The sequence below is a fragment of the Brachyhypopomus gauderio genome, chromosome 1 (assembly GCF_052324685.1).
Source record: "Brachyhypopomus gauderio isolate BG-103 chromosome 1, BGAUD_0.2, whole genome shotgun sequence".
NCBI lineage: Eukaryota > Metazoa > Chordata > Actinopteri > Gymnotiformes > Hypopomidae > Brachyhypopomus > Brachyhypopomus gauderio.
Window position 1 is genome coordinate 32157848 of NC_135211.1, and position 20414 is coordinate 32178261.

The 20414-nt window shown below is 44.4% G+C and overlaps 1 protein-coding gene across 3 annotated transcripts in view; it reads right to left on the bottom strand.

Moving 5' to 3' along the window:
- Positions 1-20414, bottom strand: part of iars1 (isoleucyl-tRNA synthetase 1) — a 52024-nt gene that overhangs the window by 25054 nt on the left and 6556 nt on the right. For all 3 annotated transcript variants that reach the window (XM_077010049.1, XM_077010038.1, XM_077010059.1), the window contains 12 exons: positions 19938-20025; positions 17441-17501; positions 17120-17215; positions 15739-15861; positions 13296-13387; positions 10266-10364; positions 6791-6917; positions 5733-5806; positions 3923-4117; positions 3410-3496; positions 3223-3306; positions 340-484 (listed from right to left, as the gene is read on the bottom strand). In XM_077010049.1, the coding sequence (XP_076866164.1) occupies positions 340-484; positions 3223-3306; positions 3410-3496; positions 3923-4117; positions 5733-5806; positions 6791-6917; positions 10266-10364; positions 13296-13387; positions 15739-15861; positions 17120-17215; positions 17441-17501; positions 19938-20025 (1271 nt within the window). The remainder of the gene's footprint in view (positions 1-339; positions 485-3222; positions 3307-3409; positions 3497-3922; positions 4118-5732; positions 5807-6790; positions 6918-10265; positions 10365-13295; positions 13388-15738; positions 15862-17119; positions 17216-17440; positions 17502-19937; positions 20026-20414) is intronic.

Below are 20414 nucleotides of genomic sequence, written 5' to 3' on the forward strand. Positions count from 1 at the left end.
GTGCGCTGCGGTCCCTGTGTGAAGAGCTGGATGACCCCTGACCTACCTCAATGTCATGCATGGTTCCTAGTGCTAACAGGCTCATGTATGAACATGACGTGCTCAAGCATGTATCTAAAAGCACCAGGTGACTTCTCTGGTCACACATGCGGGAGCAAAGGATGCCTGACACAGTCCTGCATTTACTTGGCCTGGTAGGTGTGAGACCACCAATATTTACTGCTATAGACCAACGAGTCCCAGTGGGCTCCTGCACTCACTAATCCCACAACAGCTCGAGCAATCACAGCGCTGCTTAGATGCACTGCAACAAAACATCTCTAGCATGTGCGCGTGTACCTTCTGGAGTCTCTGGACGTTCTGCACCAGGAAGCGATAGGCATTGTACCAGGGCAAGAAGACGTCTTTCAGCACATCTCTCACGCCTTCCTCTTTGAAACGCAGGTTCTCCGCTCGGACCACAGGGGAGTTGATCAGGTACAACCTAGTGGGAGAGAATCCACGGGGTCAGACCAATCACGTCACAGCCAGCGAAAAGAGGAAACAACACTGGGTCTGGAGCGCCACCACCCATGATGGAGCAGGAGGCTCCACACGCTGGACTGCCACAGCATAGTTGGACATTTTTTGGAGGGTTTTTTGTTTTGCACCATTGTTTGTCATTAATGACACTTCAGGGATAATGAAGCGTTTGATGAAATGAACTGAAAACACAAGGTAGGGATATTCCCACTACGGCCCCCATGTTGTGTAGCTCAGTAGCTGATCATGTACTAGAACCGCACACCATAAATGTGCTACATGGATATCAAACCTTGACCTTTTTAATGTGCTTAACAAAAGTATTTTCAAACAGATTTACTCCACAGCCTTTTAGTGACACCAAAGAGACAAATTTTGTTAAATTAATTTCTAACAATGTCTTGTTAAATGGTGTTTAGTACTGATTGTGTGTCTGTAGAAAAAATTTGTCTACTGCAAATCATAGCAGATGCAAATTAAGATATGAGAATAAATGTATAGTTAAGGCCAGATGTTTACTTACACCTAGGCTAAAATATTCAAACATTTTTTTACAACTCCACATAGTTCATATTACCATACATTTCCTTTAAGAAGTCAATTAGGGTCTCTACAGTATTCATATAAGAGGTCATTTTAAAACCATCAATTAAAGACAACCAATTATTTGTTACATTTCTTGAAATGTAATTCAGAATATGAGACTTCCTGAGGAAAGTTTTTTATACAGTCGTGCACAAATTGATGTAATGACTTTTAGGAGCTGATTGGCCAACTGTTATAATTAGGAGTTAATTTGGAGCTAGTTTGAGCTACCTTGTCAAAACTGATGTTAAATACCACACTGGGGTTCTTAACCAGTGGTTTCTCCCGTTTTTACATACAATGTTAAAACACACACATACACTCACACACCCACACAGTCAGTGGACTTGGACTGACCAAAGAGTATAACCTCCAGTTTGTTATTTATCTTAAGAAGATGATTGGTCATCCAGGGATTGATTCCACACGAGCAATCAAAGATGGCCAAGTGAGCACAAGTCAGCAGGACTCAGTTCGAGGGGCTTGTCAACTGCACAAGATTGGCATGGAATACCATACCTGATATACATGATACATATATATAATACATATACATGATGCATATATATAAAATACAGCCCAACACAAGCAAAACCAGAGAAGTGGCCCTGATATTAATCTCTGTGTTACCATATCTGATGGTGTTAACTGGAAAAGTACGGTAATTCCCAGCATTAACTGCCAAACTTCTGTTGCAAAGATAAGACCTGAACCAGTTTAGCACATTCCTCCTTAACAACCACAGAGTTCTGAAGACATTCAGTGAGGAAGATGTGATAAATGGCACTATAATCAGCAATAAGATCTTAGCAGGAGTAAAAAGTGATGATATTAAGCATTTTTCCAAAGTTACCCCAAAATAGTGTAAAGAACACAACATGAACGCATCCGAGAGACCATCGCAGAGTCCTGACTTCAATCTCAAGAAACATTTGTGGAATGTACAGAGTACGTTAGAGCAAGAAGGCCCTCAACCCTCAGAGAACTTCTGCCCATCTGATATGGCATCTCGTTGGAATCTCCTTCTTATGGAAATATGGTACAGCCGCTAACTGACAACTTATATGATTTACGGTAGAGTTTTAAAAGATTGCATTAGCAGGTTTTTAGCTACTGTGTATGAATATTTTGTAATCAATTCTTTGTATTTACACACTGCCAATGTTTAGGTCTGAGAAACTATCTACATAAATGCTGAGTTACTTGAGAGCTGCCTCATTTTAGACCAAATAAAAGTCACTGGCTGCTGCCTGGGAGATGAGGCATCAAAACTAGCTGAGCTGGATGTTCAGTATGTTACAACTATTGAAGTGACTATTACACGGGCCACCTCTTCCACGCTGCTCTGAAATCGGGTAAGCAAGCCCAGCTCCTGAAGCAATGGTATTTCTAGGAAAGGATTATCCTTGTTGTAAAATATGATAGAATTACCCTTACAGTAATCAGGGGGGGTGCACTTCACCGCATAGCACTTCATCTTCTGTGTCATATGTAGTGCATCAAATTTTGCTCTTTTAATCCCTGTTGTGTCCACTGGCATAGGAGCCAGAGGACATGAGGAGGGAAAACCCATCACACACTTCTAGAGCAAATATGGAAATTAGATCTTGAATGAAAGGCCAATGGTATTCTGAAATAATAACATATACACCATGAAAAAGAAATATGCATGTTTAAAAGGTTGTTCATTTAATAGTGAAATGTCTTCTTTAAGCTCTAACATTAAATGCTTAAATTAACACTAGTGGGATTCTGAATACCACAGAATACCACTGGCCTCTCATTAGAAAGATAACACGTTCATAGCTAAAGGAAAATTCTGCTCAAGGGTCAATGCCACCTGAACTATGCTACTTTGAGTGATCCTATCAATACTAGCTTCTTGCAATTAACTAAAAGACAATCCTCCCACCCTTCCCAAAAAAGACTGATATCAAAAGTGCATCGAATGCTTAATTAGGCGTTTCCTGGAACAAATTCAACCATATGGATGGATTCAACATTGCTTTATTCATTATCCATATGGCTGTGTCACAACAGACCTTCAAGGGCTTTGATTAAAAATGCTTCATTATGTTTCAGTGAGGACTTCTGAAGGTGGCGCATCACACTCACCTAAGTGCGTCCGCGCCGTAATTCTGCACAATCAGGCCAGGGTCTGGGTAGTTCTTCTTTCGTTTACTCATTTTCTGGCCATCACTGTCGAGAGGACAAATGTACATGTGTGTTTCAGCCAAGGTCACGAGGTTATAAGTATGCTTGACCTTCATGATTCCCTTGATCTTTCACATGATGTGATTACCTTGCAAGGACCAGGCCGTTGACAATCACATTCTTGAACGGCGGTTTGCCAAACAGGGCCGTGGAAAGCACGAGCAACGTGTAGAACCTTAAAAATGAGATTGCAAACATCAACTTGCAAGTTCGTCTTTTTCCCATGAGCTGTAAAACGTATAAACATGACAGAGGGTAGATTTGCCACACAAGGTTTTTAATATTCCACTCTGGCTCATTAAAAGAATATTTAGCTTTCAGTGTAATGAATGATTATCAATTTTAATTGTCACGACTCTCCAGCGCCCTCCTGACAGCCTATGACAGCCTCCTATGCAAATCAGGATCGCTGGCGGCTTCACTGCTGAATCAGTTGTGTAAATGCCACCAGCTCGCTGACCACGGGCTGCATTTTAATCTGCGTGAGCCTATCGATTTCCAATACGCGTGACCCAGCGCGCCATGGGAAGCGCGTGACCCAGCGCGTCACGAGGAATGTGTGACCCAGCGCGTCACGAGGAGCGCTAGCGGCCTCCCTCACCAGCCTCTGGTCTGGTCGATGCCCTCGGCGATGAAGTCAGCAGGGAAGGTGTCCTCAAACTCTCGCCTGTTCTCGAAGGGGTAGTGAACCTGCGCGTAGGGCATGCTGCCGCTCTCGAACCAGCAGTCGAACACCTCGGTCACCCTCTTCAGTTGCCCCTTCCCACAGCGCGACGGGATGGTCAGGTGGTCTATGCTGGGGAGACATGCAGAGGGGGCAGAGGTGGAAAGTAACTAATTACATTTACTCACATTACTGTAATTGAGTACTTTTTATGAGTAATTTGTAATTATCTGAGTAGTTTTTGAAATATGTCATTTTTACTTTTACTTGAGTACATTTTGACCCAAGTAGTTTTACTTCACTACATTTGAACGCCCTCACATTACTGAGTAAAAAAATATTGATGGTGAAAAATTAAATGCGGGCAGAAATTTAAACTTCTGAGTCCCAGAACTGAAGGCCAATTGCATGGCCTTGCCTTGCGCACGCCCTTTCCATCGTCTCATAATCAGGTCGTAATCTGGTGCACTTTTTTCCCAAAAGGATGAGATTGTTCTATTTTTAAATCTCCTATCTATCAGGTTCTGTGGGATCCTGTGGACATTTTATTGTGAAAAGTGGAATCCTGTGGGCACTGTATTTTGAGATGTGGGATCCTGTGGTCATTTAATATTTTATTTTGAGTTGTGGCAACCTGTGGGCATTTTATTGTGAATAGTGGGATCCGGTAGGCACTGTATTTTGAATAGTTGGATCCTGTGAGCACTTACTTTTAAATTGTGGGATCCTATGAGAATTTATTTATTTTTGATGTGGGATCCTGTGGGCATTTTATTGTGAGTAGCATTTTAGCATTGCATTTTAGTTTGATATATGGCATCTTGTGGGCACTTAATTTTGTGTGCATTTTGTTTTTTGAATTTAAATTTTCTTATCATAGTGTTGTCCGTTGGACAATAGGACTGAAAATTGTTTGCACTTTTTGGTACAGGTTGTGACTGTCCTTGTGCTGTGAGGAAGTATGTTCCTGAGCCCAGCTGATCTTTTTGCAAGTGTGGATGTGCACTTAAATACACTTTGAAATCGATTAAAACAACTTGTGCTGAATTTGGTTCATGATTCATCCATGCATTAAATAACTGAAAGTAACTAAGTAACTTTTACTCAAATTACATTTTAAATAATTTAAATTATTACATTTAAAAAAATACATTTTAAATAAGTAATTTTGTACTTTTACTCGAGTAAATTCTGAGTAGATTTTAGGCAAAGTAATGATACTTTTACTTAATTACAATTTTTCAGTACTCTTTCCACCTCTGAGAGGGGGGACGGCTGTGAGGGGGGACACTTTTTAATAGGAAATAGTTTATTAGAATCATTAAAAGAATGCAACACTTCCGCTGCCTTGAACAATTAGTGCTATCCATCAGCAGTCAGTGTCTGACCACAAGACGGCTGCGGACTGGATATTCACAGGCGGTAGACGAATCTTAATGGCTAAAAGCAGTGCACATTTTCCCTTGAATTTCCACCTTTCTTAAAACGACACTCTCTACACCAGCCTTATCATGTTACTTTCACACTGCAGTCATCTTGCGACACTAAAGAAAAAAGTGAAATTACATTGTGCATTAAATGGCGCAAGCATGAGGGAGATCTTCCCCTTGCTTGGTGAACCACCTCAATTGTTCTCACAAGTCGTTCGGCTCCTGTCGGGAGCGATCTGGGCCAGCGACGCCCGTCGCCTTTCGCGCTGGAAAAGCCGTGAGAACCGGGCAGATTTTTGTGGCGACCAGTGACTCACCTCTCCCTGTGCAGATCGGTCACCTTGATTCCCGTCAACTCCTCCAGCTCAGCCATGGATCCCACGCACACCACCTGAGAGGAGGGACAACTTTTTTAAAAAGGCACTAGATTTGGCATTGCTCCACCTGACAAATCAGAATGATCATGTGGTAGGCTGGAGAGAACAAAAAATCCCCTAAAATAGCCATAGGATAGGGTCTATTTTTTCTGGTTGAAAAACTAGATGGATAATACTGATAGATGGCTCATCTTCCACCAAGTTTCATGGGTACCCAGGCTTCAGACCTCCAACTGTCCGTTTAAACAAAGGAAACTGTCATTGTTAATAAAGCCACAGACTAAAAGTTCACAGCAGCTAAAGAGAAGCTTCTTCTTTGCCTACTGAAGCCCATTTGTGACAAAGGGAAACTGCTCTTCCATCACGTCGGTGCCTATAGCTCGTATGGAGAAGAACAGCTGGATAGAGCAAATCCAGGCCAGCCTTCAACGTCAGGTGGACAAGGACATTTACTCCAAAAGTGTGTTGTACGTTGGCGCAAGTGTCGAGGTTGGGCCATCGTCCCTATTCCATGCTGGGCACAGGTAAGATGGCCCAGATAGGGCCCGGCGTCACAGAGCCAGGGAGCTCCACTTTCTGGCCCCAGTGAAAGCTCTGGGAGTCAGAAGGCACTCTGGAGACTGGGGCTTGGAAACAACTCATTATGCTATTTTCAGGAAGCAGGTCGCCGTCCTTATTTTCTGGAGGCTTGTCGCAGCCCGCAAAGATGCCACCAACCCAGTTCCGCCTCCAGTTGAGCAGAGCGCTGGGCCACCAAACGGCTTTGGGCTTAAACAGCCATTCGGCTCAAGATGGTAATTCACCGCATAAGACGAAAAACAAGCAAGCAAGCAAGCAAGAGCCTTTTCAGCAGTGTTCACCTTTTAGTGTATGAATCTTCAAAGCTCCAAGGACAAACTCATTATCGTAAGCAATTACACACAACAGTAAATCCAGGGAGGTCATTCCGGTATACTGGAAGGTCAACACAGCTCTCAGGCATTCAGCTGGTCACTGACCTCTTCGAAGTCGTCGCTGACCCACAGAGGAATGGGTGTCCCCCAGTATCGGTTCCGTGAGATCGCCCAGTCACGCGCATCTCTCAACCAGTTGCCAAAGCGCTTCTCCTTCACAAACTCAGGGACCCTACAACAGAGACAATACGGGAGAGAGAAGGAGAGACATGAGCAGGAAACAACGCAAACGTCCCTTTAACTATTTACGAGTGCTTTAAATAAAATGGCATCGAATCTTTCCCATCGAATCAGGAGAGGCGCAAAATGTCCTCGACCTCTGAGGAGCTCCAGTAACTCCAGCTGAACCGGTCACCCCGTGTCTGAAACTAAAGGATTCCTTCCTGTGTTGGAGTTCAGAGTCTGGGGAAGCAGGAAAGCAGCACCTCCCTTCCCAAAGTCCTCCAGTTAAATCTCAGGGAAGCCATTTAGCATAACTTAGCCTAGCCCGTGTAATTGAAAGTTAAGAGACCAAAGCTAGCTAACAGCTCACAAGACAGAGAGACAGCATGAACAAACTTGGAGCAGGCAGCTTAACGATCTTATGAAGCCGTACGGCTGGACATGGTGGTGAGTATAAATTTAAAATGCTTCCATACATCCAATACTTTTCCTTAGCAGAAATACACTGTGGTTATGCAATAGTTCTGCAATATTTTAGTAGACAAAAATCTAGACGCTTCCTGATTGACATGGATAACCACGTTACGTTCAGAAAGAAGCCCAGATTATGTCAGCTGTTCTGTGTCTGGAAGCGCCGAGTGATGAAGCCTTGCACCATTACATTAGCGCTGTTGCATCATAGATGAACTGCATTTCACCGAACAAAGCCCTTTAAAAACTGAAAAGTAGCCAAGCTCGTGTTGGGGGTGGGCAGGGCAGGAATCACATCTACCGCTCCACCAGGACCTGACCCACCTACTGCAAATTACAAAGTTATGACTGCCATGCCAGAAACGCATTAGTGCATACCGCTTTGAAGCATACGGCATAGCCAACGTAGCTGTAAACCTGTATATTACAACTACAGCTACAATATGAACAGTGGCTCTAACACTGAGAGCAACAAAGGATGAAGTACCTTCAAACACTCCAAGGACAACTCATATTTAAATATATTATACATTAGTCTTCACTGCCTGTTCTCCGAATGACAGTTAATTGCAGTTACGTTTTTAAAGATGGCTCGAGTGTCGAGTTCCATTATTATCAAGTTGATTAGCCTTAAAAAAACAAAAAACAAAAAAACAAACAAGAAATAGTGGTAGTTTCTTTAAGGAGTTGCAGCAACAACATTGAAACCCTCCTCTAGGGGAGTTGAGAGGTGCACCACTGTAAGCCAGCGCCAGTGTGCAGATCCTGAGAACGTTCGTCAGTTCTTATTTGAGAGAGGCATTTCTATTCAGGCACCCAATACATCAATTTAATGATATTCTCCACCCCTCCCTGCTCTCTCTCTCTCTCTCCCTCTCTCTCTGCTCCCTGGACTAAATGTAGAATTTTAAGTGTGCTGTCTTGTGCTGGATGTAGGGGGCTATTTAACATCCACGTGCTTCTATTATAAGCCAAAGGGAAGAAGACTGCTGACAGAAGACACTTTTAACTCAGACGAGCCATACGGTCACCTCAGGTCAAGGCTGCTGCTGCTGCTGCCTTTCTGGCTACTGGGGATTTAAAGCAAACGTGCATGATTGACAGGACAAGGACTAGTCACAGCGTTTTACACAAGGACAAAAAGCCCACAATTATTGTCCTCCATGGCATAATATGCAGGTGTAAAAAGAAAAAAAAAAGGAAAAGAAAGGAAAAGTCACGTGACAAGCAAGCCATGTTCGCCTGCTACATGCAGTGGGACACCGCCAATACACTTTGGCAGAGAAAATTCTGAGAAAAGGCTGAGAAAAGGTTGAGATAAGGTGCGCTTAACGGGCTTGGTGAGGATGAATTTACCTCAACCCTTGCTCTTGGTATGACTAGCACCTTTTAGTCTCCCATTTCCTCCAAATGTCAGACATTAAGCCAATCCCCGCCTGCCCTCCCCTGAGACCACCCTGAGCTCAAGAACCCGTGCCTCCTCACAGATGAAGCAGAGCGCTACGTCTTTACGCGCGGAGAAGAGGGCCGACTGCCCGCAGCTTCGAGAACAGAGACGTCCGTGATCATGTGTCACGTGACTGGCGGGGACCGTAGCAGCTCCACACCCCCCATCTCCCAGTCCCAGACAGCTGTGGAATCATGGGGGCTTGAACTGGTGAACCCGCAGCGATAGGGCGGATGCTCTTCAGGAGCCCGGAAATTATGTAATTTTTAAAATGATCTGTAAAACGGCAACGTTTATCTGGAGGCTGCAGCGGCCGTCCCTGTTTAGAAGCAGCGTCTGGAAGTGTGGGAGGGGAGGGGGGGTGTCTCCCACTCCCACACGCAGCCCGAGATGAACAGCAGCCTTCTCACGATGTTCCGAGCGCAGCACTGCTGTGCTGAGCTTGATGGAGGACTCTAAATTTGTAGCATTTGCAGTGCTGACTGCCTCAGCCTGCACAGTTCAACCTGCTAAATATACAGAGTTACATAACAAAAGACCCACTTCAATTTAGGGGTATGTTCAAGTAGGTGTTTATATATTTCTAATTGTACATCTTGTACCTTTCCATTGCTAAAAAACAGTATGCAATTCTTATCAAGCATGTATACATGTATTATAAGGTGCTGTTACAAACACTAATATACAAACACTGTGTGTGTATATCCATTTTTCTATCTAACACACACACACACATATATATATATATATATATATATATATATATATATATATATATATAAAACTTGGCGCAGTCTGCATTTCGCAAGCATCATACAGGTTTGGATACATGACATAATGAGGGACTGATACATCCAGCCTGTGAAATGTTAGTAATACCTTCTAAGCAGAATCAGAAACAAGCAGCAAAAAGAGGAGGTGGATCTTGGCTAAAAGCATCATTGATCAGGGTTAATAAGTCAAGCGTGATGCTCTGCTAAACGTTGCTCTGCTCCTCCAGGGACCTTCTACACATGTCTTCTGCTGCATCCCAAACTCTCTCTTTATGCACCGTGGAGTAGAGCAGGAACAGAACATAAAATATAAATGTTGAGGCCCCAATGTGCAGCCCAGGCTCTGCATTACGATGTCCCAAACGTCCCCCTGCCTCCCCTGTCCCCAGTGCCTGCAGGTGATTTGTCTCAGACTGACAGGTGCATTAGAGCAGAACGTCCCTGCTGCAGGTCCTTTGGGAGGAGGAGGAGGCACCTGTAGGGTAGCAGAGTGGCAGGACTGGCCTCATCTCCCTGACGGGAGCGCGGGACACGCCGCACGTACTGCTGCTACTACCAGGACACTGGACTGTGACTCAGTCCCACACTGACAGCTCAACGATCCAGCTAGCAGTTCAAACTTCAGTTTTAAATGTGTGAAATGAGTTACAGATTCAGTAGGTCTTACCAGTAACATTTGGCATTGTTGTCCAGAAGTTTCTTCGCCATGTGCTCAACCCTGACAAACCAGCTGGGCACAGCCTTGTAGATGAGTGGCGTGTCTGACCTTTTACACGTAGAAAGAGATCACACATTATCATTATACTCTGAAGCACAACACTGATCATTTTTAATGCTATTTCAAATGCAAATTTGAAATCAAAGACCATATTAATGTCATAGCCATAGCTTATTAAAAAAGATAATTAAAAATGGCTTTTTAACTGTTGTTTATAAGCTTCCTCATCTGGCTATATATCCCATGTCAACCACACACACTCTGCTAGGCAAGGATTTATTACAAAGGTTTATTTCTTACGGTTTCATACAGATACAGAAGAGACAAATATACCAAAGATCCTTCTTCCCAGGCTACAGATTATTGACAATATCAACAGCCTGGCCAGGCAAGACCAGTGCAGTAAGATGGGTCTATCAATAGGGTTTATCAGTAGGGAGGGGTAAGTGATGTGGGGCTCCCAGAGCAGTTCATGTGGGACTACACAGAGTACGCAAGGGAGGAAGGAGAGTCCGACCTCTCCCACGTCCTCCTGGGGGGTCGGCGGGATCCCTGCGTCAGCTGAAGAGGGGCGGAGCTCCATATGCAAATGATTGAGGCTCATCCAATAATAACCCCCATGCCCCCTCTGCCCTTTCCCGCTGTGCCGCTGATTTAATGACACTTTAAGACTGCCGTGGCTCCCAAGGAGGGTGTGGGGCAGGGACTTCTGGGGCACGTTGGGAAATGATGGAGCAGAGCTGATGTGCAGATCGTACTGATGGAAGCGTTGGGCGGTTTTTCAGGAGCAGTTATTTGCACCGTCACAGGCGTCTGAGCAGAGAACCAGCAGAATGACTCATACTGGGAAAGCTGGAAGTTGAAATCTGGCAACTCTGTTCTCAGAATCTCACCAATATTAAATAGATGTGGAGTGGAACACGAATGTCCAGGTTCAGTTCATCATGTGCTTTAGGGGTCACCATTTCAGTTGAACATGTTTGTGACTCAGATTCACTACAATTAATTAGATTAGACAATTCAAATTCCACCCCCCCCCCCCCCCCTCAAAAACAAAAAAATGGGAAAAAAATAGCAAACAAATATTTTCAGGTGGCTCTTCAGGATCTTCTGTCTTTACCGGTTTAAACATTGGGGAAAGGTTGTGGAGCTTCAGACATATGTATCTACATCCCAGAGACAGGTCATCAGGGGCAGGTCATCAAGGACAGGTCATCAGGGACAGCTGCCTGGCCCTACTCGACCACAGCACCGTAATCATTCAGCTCTATAGTCCTGAGAACAATGTCCTTCAGGGGGACTGACACTGAAGGCCTGTAAGAGTTGTTATCGTCTTAACAGTTTTTGCAGGTGAAGGTCCCTGGCAGCAGTTCAGTGTTAATGAAGGCAGCAAGGTCTCTTGATGCTCTCCTTTACACTCTTGTCCATCACAGCAGAGCTTCAGGTAATGTGTCTGCTGTTCCTCAGAGTTACTGGAGGAGCTTGGGGATGGTAAATTTAGCCCCTGCATGGTTTTCAAGACATGAGCAGATGTGCTTATAAAAAAAACAAACAAAAATAAAACAGTTCTTGAAACTTATGCAGGAACTCGAGTGTCACTGTGTTTATGACTGCAATGTTGAGACCATGTCAAATCCTCCCAACAGGTGGCTTTAGACCAAGGGCTCCTGTAGTTCAGTGTTTTCAGTGTCAGCCAGGTGCTTGTTGGGCTTCTTTACAACACGAGTTGATCATCTGACACGCCGCAACGTAACGGGCAGTGACGGCAGCTCGGCGGACGTGGAGGTGACTGAGTGGGAGGTGAGTGGGAGGAGCGTGGGAGGTGAGTGGGAGGAGCGTGGGAGGAGCATGGGAGGTGAGTGGGAGGAGCGTGGGAGGTGAGTGGGAGGTGCGTGGGAGGAGCGTGGGAGGAGCGTGGGAGGTGAGTGGGAGGAGCGTGGGAGGTGAGTGGGAGGAGCGTGGGAGGTGAGTGGGAGGTGAGTGGGAGGTGAGTGGGAGGTGCGTAAGTGTTGGCCAGACTGCGCCATTTGTCCCAGAGAATCATCACCTTCGTGTCGAGGCCGTGTCAGGAGCGCACAATGTACCGCATTGTGAATCCTCAACAACCGAGCAATGCTTCTTTATCACCATTAATGCCCAGGGCCTTGTTTAGCGGTATCTACCCATCAGAAGAGTCCTGAAGAAGCTGCATATGGCCTTCAGATAAAACAGCTGTTTTAATCAACTATTTCTTCACTCTGGCGTAAATGGAAAACTATTTAGTATAGTAGTTGCACACAGTCGAGATTTTTTTTTTACTAACTTTGCTTGCGTTAGTAACAGCTGCTCCAATAATCAGTGCCTGGTTAGAGCAAGAAGGAATTTTATTGTAGGATCCAAGACTCTTAAATACATGTTGCCTTGAACATGATCAGCTATTAGCAGCAAGGCTACAAATTCCTAAGGACCATGTTTAGGGATTCAGGAACTTTAAACATGTTATAATCAAGTTTTATCTACAAATACCACTGGACTGGCTTACAAACCAATGCACAATAAATACACGGAGGCAGGCTGAAGTTTTAGTGAACATTAGGCTAATTCTAATGTAAAAATAAAATATTGTCCATGTCTTAACTAAATAATAATAATAAATCCCATTTGCTCTGCATCATTTTCCACAAATGCTGTTGCTGGGGCAATTATAAATATCTGTGTTAAGTGCAGGACTCAAACACACAATTAGAGCTGGCACACACTGGCACAGCGTGACATCAACTGTTCTGTGGAGGCAGAATCATCTGTTTTTCCTAAAGGAGAATGCTTGCGAGAAGCACATACTTCTCATTTGCTTCCTTGATCTCTCCGTTTTCATGTTCGGAGAGCTCAGAATTGTAGATACAAGCACAAATGATTAAAGGTTGAAGCCTGAAGCCTGAGATTAGTGTAGGAGGTCCTGTGTCTTTCAGCCTCTCTTCTGTGTCACGTCCCCTCACTCACCTCCAGCAGAAGGGGTAGCTGTGCTTGAAGGAGCCCGAACTGACCAGCCGCCCGTGTTCTTTCAGCCACTTGATGATGTTTTTGTCGGCGTCCTGAGGAGCAAGGTAGAAACACGCGTCCATTACGATCAGACTGTGCAATTCAAAAAATATTTTTACCAACTCTAGTGCGGATCTTATGCAATGTGGCATCGTCCTGATGGGTCTACTGCACTGAACATTAACTGCCTACTAACACCAGGACCTTTTAAGAGGATGCTAAATCACACATGGTAATTGAAATCATTACAAACTGACCACCATTGCATTTTAAACCACAGTACATTATTAAAATCATTAGTTGTCCAGTCTCAATTTGGTATTAGGTCCAAAACTGTTTGATTCATCCATCCATCCATTGTCATCCACTTATCCCGGTCCAGGTCGTGGGGGCAGTAGCCTAAACAAAGAGGCCCAGGTTTCCCTCTCCCCAGCCACCTCTTCTAGCTCCTCTGGGAGGATACCGAGACGTTCCCAGAACAGCCGAGAGATATAATCTCTCCAGCGTGTCCTGGGTCTTCCCAGAGGTCTCCTCCCAGTTGGACATGCCCGGAGTGCCTCCCTAGGGAGGTGCCAAGGTGGCATCCGGACCAGATGCCCGAACCACCTCAACTGGCTCCTCTCTACATGGAGGTGCAGCGACTCTACTCCGTGCCTCTCCCGGATGACCGTACTCCTCACCTTATCTCTAACAGAGAGCACGGACACCCTGCGGAGAAACTCTTTTCAGCCGCTTGTGTTTGTGATCTCATTCTTTTGGTCACTACCCATAGCTGGTGACCACAGGTGAGAGTGGAGTGCTGGAGAACACCAGAACATATCTGAGGCAGCTTGAATCCACTCTGTTACTACTACTACCATCACGACAAACCAAATCAACACATACAGAGTTGTGAACATAAACCACAAGTGGAGGCCTGTGGGATCTTTATAGGACTGAAGAACATCCACAGCAGTGACCTTTGATCCTCCTCCAAGATCACCGACTCCATCGTTAAAACACCTGGTAAAACATCTTTGAAGGACAGTTTCATACACTGCCCCCCCCATTCATACACCATAGTTTATAACACCTGATTTAAGCCCTTCCTCCTGCAGTCATGAAACATTTTAAAGAAATCAGTGTTTTTATGAAAAAAAAAAAAACCCTCCCCGAAAGCTGATATTAAGGCTCATCTGCCCAAATATCGAGAACACAATATACCACCAAACTGATTTTGTTGTCCAATTTCCCACAGGCAGCTGTGTAGAAAGCATGCTGTGACATCAGTATTTTTTCCCTCATAATAAGCATTTTTTGTGGTCAGAGTTGCTTAAAATGTGGGTGTAATCTTTTGCAGACCTGGTTCTAAAATGAAACTGAATTAATTTTGGTCCAAGCTGTTCATAGCTGGCAGCAGACTAATCTACATATAATGACATCCCGCTACGAACAAACGATCCACCCTACAGCTGGGATTCCTGTTCCACCCACTTCATCCTGAAACTAGTTGTATCAGGAAGTGAAGAGTTCTGCATTTTTGTGACAGAATACAAAACTTCTGAGTGCCCATGCAATACAACATACATGGTTTCAGCACTGAGAGAGGAACCATGACAGCACTTGACCCAAGCAGAAGTCCACGCAGAAGGGAAACCAGTCATGCTTCTGTGTAATGATCTGAGTGCTGAGATCGGCTGGTGGAGCTCTGGTCCGATGGGGCTGCAGCGAGTGGGGCGGTGCACAGACGCTGCGCTAATACCGCCTGACCTAAACCCAGCAAGGACCACTGTGTACTGGAGCATGCAGAAGGAGCTGAGAAATTAACACTCCTGCAGCTATCACCGAGTCCACCAGGGGGCACCGTGTGGGCACGTTTAAGAGATGAAGTAGTAAAGCACTTTTCACCTATGATAGTCCATCTCCTCCAAATCTCGTTGTTCATCCATTCAACAGACTGAGAGGAGAACACGAGTGGCGTTTTGGGCTGAGGTCCTACTGGCTGGTAGATTACAGACCAGTGGGGGGAAGTGGAGGGGTATGGCCTCCTCATATACACCACCAGTCGTCAGGAATTAGGGGGTAGTCTGATGGTAGGGACCCGCTCTTGTGACCGGAGGGTCGTGGGTTCGATTCCCAGGCCTGCCGCTATGACTGAGGTGCCCTTGAGCAAGACATTTAACCCCAACTGCTCCTCGGGTGCTGGGCTAGGGCTGCCCACCACTCTGGGCACGTGTGCACCACAGACCCCTAGTGCTCACAAATATAGATGCAACACTGTTAAATTCAAGATGACAGTAAATCTATTTTTCTAGGACAAAAATTAGGATTAGGACTCAAAAGGTATTTCATATTTAGGTCAACTGGATAAAGTATAGCGAAACGCAAGCGGTTACTGCAAATTCAAACTGAAAATAAACTGTACCTTCACATACTGCCCAGCAAAGTGAGTGACCTCAGAGGTGAAACACCCCGACGAGTCCACGGGGCAGATGGGGGGCGAGTCTCTCTGGATGATGTCATATTCCATGCAGACGCGGTAATCATCCTGCAGGCACAGAGGGGCAGCAGTAAGGTCAGGGGAGGGGGGGGGGTCAAGAGCAACTGAAAATGACAACTCATCACAGAAGACTAACCTGGACAGGTAAGCGGCAATCACAAAATAACATTATAAACATGCATTCACCACAAGTACAAACACCACTGTGCCTCACAGCTTGAGGGAGACACAGACGGCATTGCAGAAAATGTGTGTGCGTGTCTGTGGGTGTCTTAGGTCTTGACAGAGCACCTCCATTCTAAAGATACACACAATTTTCATCCAGACGAATACATGAACAAGTGAAAATTTCAAAGATTCAAGCATTTTGTCTCCTAACATCAAAACATGGCTAATGTTTATCCTACTTGCATTTTTCCTAAATAGTGTATTAATATTATACAACAGTCAGTGCTCACGGTGGTGCTGTATACAAACACAGAGGCCCTGTCCTCATTTCACTCCTGTGATTTAAGACGCCCAGCGTGGTTCGCTGCTCAAGCACAGAAGCCGGATGGCCGCCACTGTCACGGTAACGTGGCTCATGAGTTTAAATGCAGGTGCAGCAGTGAAGGACGTCCTGCCCCTCACACTGAGATTAGGGGCCTTCAGGTGGACAGACGTCCAGCCTCCAGATAAGAGTTCACACTCTAATCCTAAACACTAATACTCTCCTCACGATATCTCCACTGGCCATTTTCCTTTTAAGAAGTAGAATATAGTGGTATTTTCACCCAGGGCAACGATATTAAAGTGCCTTACTTTTAATGCCAAGATCTGCACAGCAGTTTAATGAATATTAAAGTGGGCCGTTTCAGGGATTTGTGCTGGCTATAAAGAGATACACACAATTTATGTTTTAGACAAAAATGTGGATGATATCTAATGCACTTTGGGCTCACACAGAGGCAGCAGACCATGACCAACTGTTATATCATTTGGTCAGTAAAATGAGCCAATATTAAGTTTCCGCGCATCTGTTAGAATCAGCAAAAATCCTACCAATAAAGGTTGTTTTATCCTAATAAAGAGAGGAGAAAAGTTCAGAAGGGTACAGTTAAGCAGTAGGGTTTAAAGCAGAGTGTAAATAAAGTCATTCTCACATCTTTAGGCAGAACACGTACACCGATATCAGAAACTGCTTAAGCTTCAAGATGCAAATATGGATCTAAGACATTCCCATGGTGAGCACTCACGCCAGCTCCCTATAAATCACCCTACAACACTTTCAGAGCAGTGAAATCTTGCCATGGTGTTGTAGACTTACAGCTCCAAAGTATGGAGCCTGATGAACCACTCCAGTGCCTTCCTCTTCACGAACATAACCGTCCAGAACGACAGAGAAGGCTCCGTTCTCCTTACACTGGACAAAAAAGGGGGTTTTGGGGTGAAGAAGCTTCAAAGTTTTCTGGCCAACAAATGAATGGTAATGGAATTCTTAGCCAAATGCTAAATGCTGTTATGCATGCATCTGCTAGCTTTTATTCTGTTAGAGATGCTAACATTTTGGTCAATCTATGTACAAGTAACCCTTTAGCCAGGAGCTTTTGGGATGCTTTTTCAACCAAGAAAGGGAAGAAGCACTCACCTTCATGAAGTATTCAAAAAGAGGCTTGTATCTCTTCCCCTTCAATGTCTTACCAGGGAACCTAAAAGACATTTAGCATTTATGTAAATATTCTGTAGAGCTGTATTCACAAAAGCATTTTGTGGTAACTACGTAATATGTGGATCTACGTGGTAGTTCAAAATACTAGATTCACACACCTGTACAGGAATATGTGACTTACTGTGTGTGACCCTCAATCAGAACACTTTGACATTCAGTTCACTCCCTTATCTGTATCTCCCCCTCAGTTAGAACTTCTCTCCTTCTCCTCTGTCTGCCTCTCTCTCTCTGTCCCTGTCTCTCACTGTATTTTTCCACTGCCTCTAGATCCAGTCTACAGTACCTCCTCTCCTTATAAGGAGAACATCAATCATACATGTTTTATTATTCTTACCCAATTGTGTTAACACATTCTCTTTATTCTGTATTTAACTACATGTATCATCATTAAACTTGGAAACTCTTTCTTGACACCCGTGTGTTGTGAATCTGTTCTCCTGGTACCAGCTACAGAACACTGAGGGCTGAACACATTTATAATCCTGATTATGAACCCTGAAGGTTGTAATCTACGTCTAAAAGACGATTCCAAAATCCTTAACACCCCCCCACCATATTACTCCCATATATAAAGTGCTCTGCCATCTGCAAGCACATTTTTAATAGTAATTGACCACTATTGCTTTTTCAAGGGGAGATGTCAATACTGATTTATAGACAGTGGTGTGCCTAATGACAAATATAAGGCCAATAATAGATTATTCTTCAATACAGGCAATTTAAAGAAATAATGGCCTCACATTAAAATGATTAAATGTTCCAGATTAAATAAGCATCCTGTTTACATTTTTACATTACATGGTGTAAACATTTTCAAGTAAGAAATAAGCATTTATCACATCAGCATTTATCAACTCACTGCTGTATTCTGTATTGTGAATAGCTGGGCCTCTTACGTACACGTAATCTACATTTCCATCCTCTGTCCCTTCCCTTACTCAAGCACGTCACTGATCTGTGTAATGCCTTCTGTCACTCTCATTGTCCTCTTCATCCATGTGTCCACCTTAACACTTCCTTTCCTGGTGGCAGTCTGTCCCATCAAACAGAACAGAATCTCTGGCCATAATAGCATGGTTCAAGTCAGCTTGAGGAAAAGCAATAGCAGCGCAAAATGAATCTGCCTTTGTGTCATCATGGGTGTCAAAACAGATTAGGCAAATTTCTATTTCTGCAAGGACACCTGCAAAAACCTGAAGCCGATATAAAAATGCGCTTATCTGTAACATTATTAGAGCGACTGGTGTCATGAGGGTAACTATGCAGTGTCACTCTAACAGTATGACAGTTGACAACTGGGATGACATCTCAGCACCGCGGACAGCAGCCACGGGTGAGATTTCAGCACCCCTGCGGTGGACAGCGCTGGAGCTGGCGTCAAAGAGAGCAGGAAGAGTCATAACTAGACCACCAAATCAGCTCCTGCACCTGGAGCCGCTGGAGAGTCATCGGCCTCAAACAAGGAACGTGACAAGACAGGCCTGATTCAGTGAGCTCTGTGGGCCTCCCGGGGCTCCATCTGTATTCACGCACACGGATGTTGAAGAAACGTGACCACCACTGCCTGAACTTCACTCCTGCCTGAACTTCAACCTGGTCCCTCAACCACTGGTCTGAGGTCTACTTCACCTCCATCAGTCTATTGGCACAATAGCATTCACCTGAGCTTTCAAACCTCTGAATCTACGATGTTCTTTGCTACATTACATAAACTAAAAATTTAAAGTTTTCATCACTGTGAATACGTCCCTGAGTCTTTCTGTAGGATCAATAGGACACGGTTGATACAATCAACATTTTTTTTAGGACATGAGATTATTTGCCAATATCTGAGGCAGAGATATTTCCATAAACACAGAAATTCACTCAAGCAATTACTGGTCCGGTACGATAGAGACTCTTCGATGCTCTTTCTTTGCATTCAAATTACTGTTCCCCCAACAATAAAAGCACTGGCCCGAAAAAGAGCAATCAGACGCACAGAGATATTAATCAATATGAGTTTACCCACCCTCCCTCTCGCCCCTTCACATACAGCCCGGCGTTTCTATTGGACAGACAGTCTAGTCTGAAAAGAGACTGCAGACATGATCTCAAGGAATGCGTTGTGAAAGCGCATTTATTCCATCCGATGTCACCGAAGGACGCGTGATGATGTGATATGGGAACACGGCTCATTTTGTTGTCAAGACGGGGTGGAATCCAAGATAATTTCACCTTCGCTTAGACAGAAGGTTTGACCTTGAAAATAATACAGCAAAACCCACTGCAAAGCTTGCTAATATACAGGACCCCCTGTATATTTCTGTTTGCAACATTCTGCTGTAAGGACTCTGTAAGGACCCTTAATGCTCAAAGTGCCAACAACATAATCCAGGGTGTGGGCTGTGGACGCACAAGGGCCTCAAGCACTTACTTGTCCAGGATGGTGTATTCGCTCTCAGATTTGAACAGTGCTCCAAGTCTGGCCTCCATCATGATGTACATCTTATGGGTGGAGTTGTCTAGAAACAGGAGAGGAGAGCAAGTCAGTGAGCAAAGAAACAAAACCAGACAAAGACAGAGACATCGTGATGGAGAAATATGGATTGTTATGGGGGGGGGGGGGGGGGGGGGGAGACACAAAAACAGACAACTAAGTGCAAAAGAAGAAAGGGACCCGAGGCAAGAACATGATCCAGAACAAGGGCTTTAGAAACAAAACAAGCTTGTTTTTGTGCTGAGGCAGCGCTTTCTTTCACATGAACATTCCCTGACAAACTACTCATGTCTTTAACTGTCTAGATTTGTTTCTAGAGAAAGGTAGAGGAGATGTGGTATCATGGGCTTGGTACGGTACACCCTGAAGTAGTCTGCATGAAAACAAATGAAAGCAATTCTAACATTAATTAAA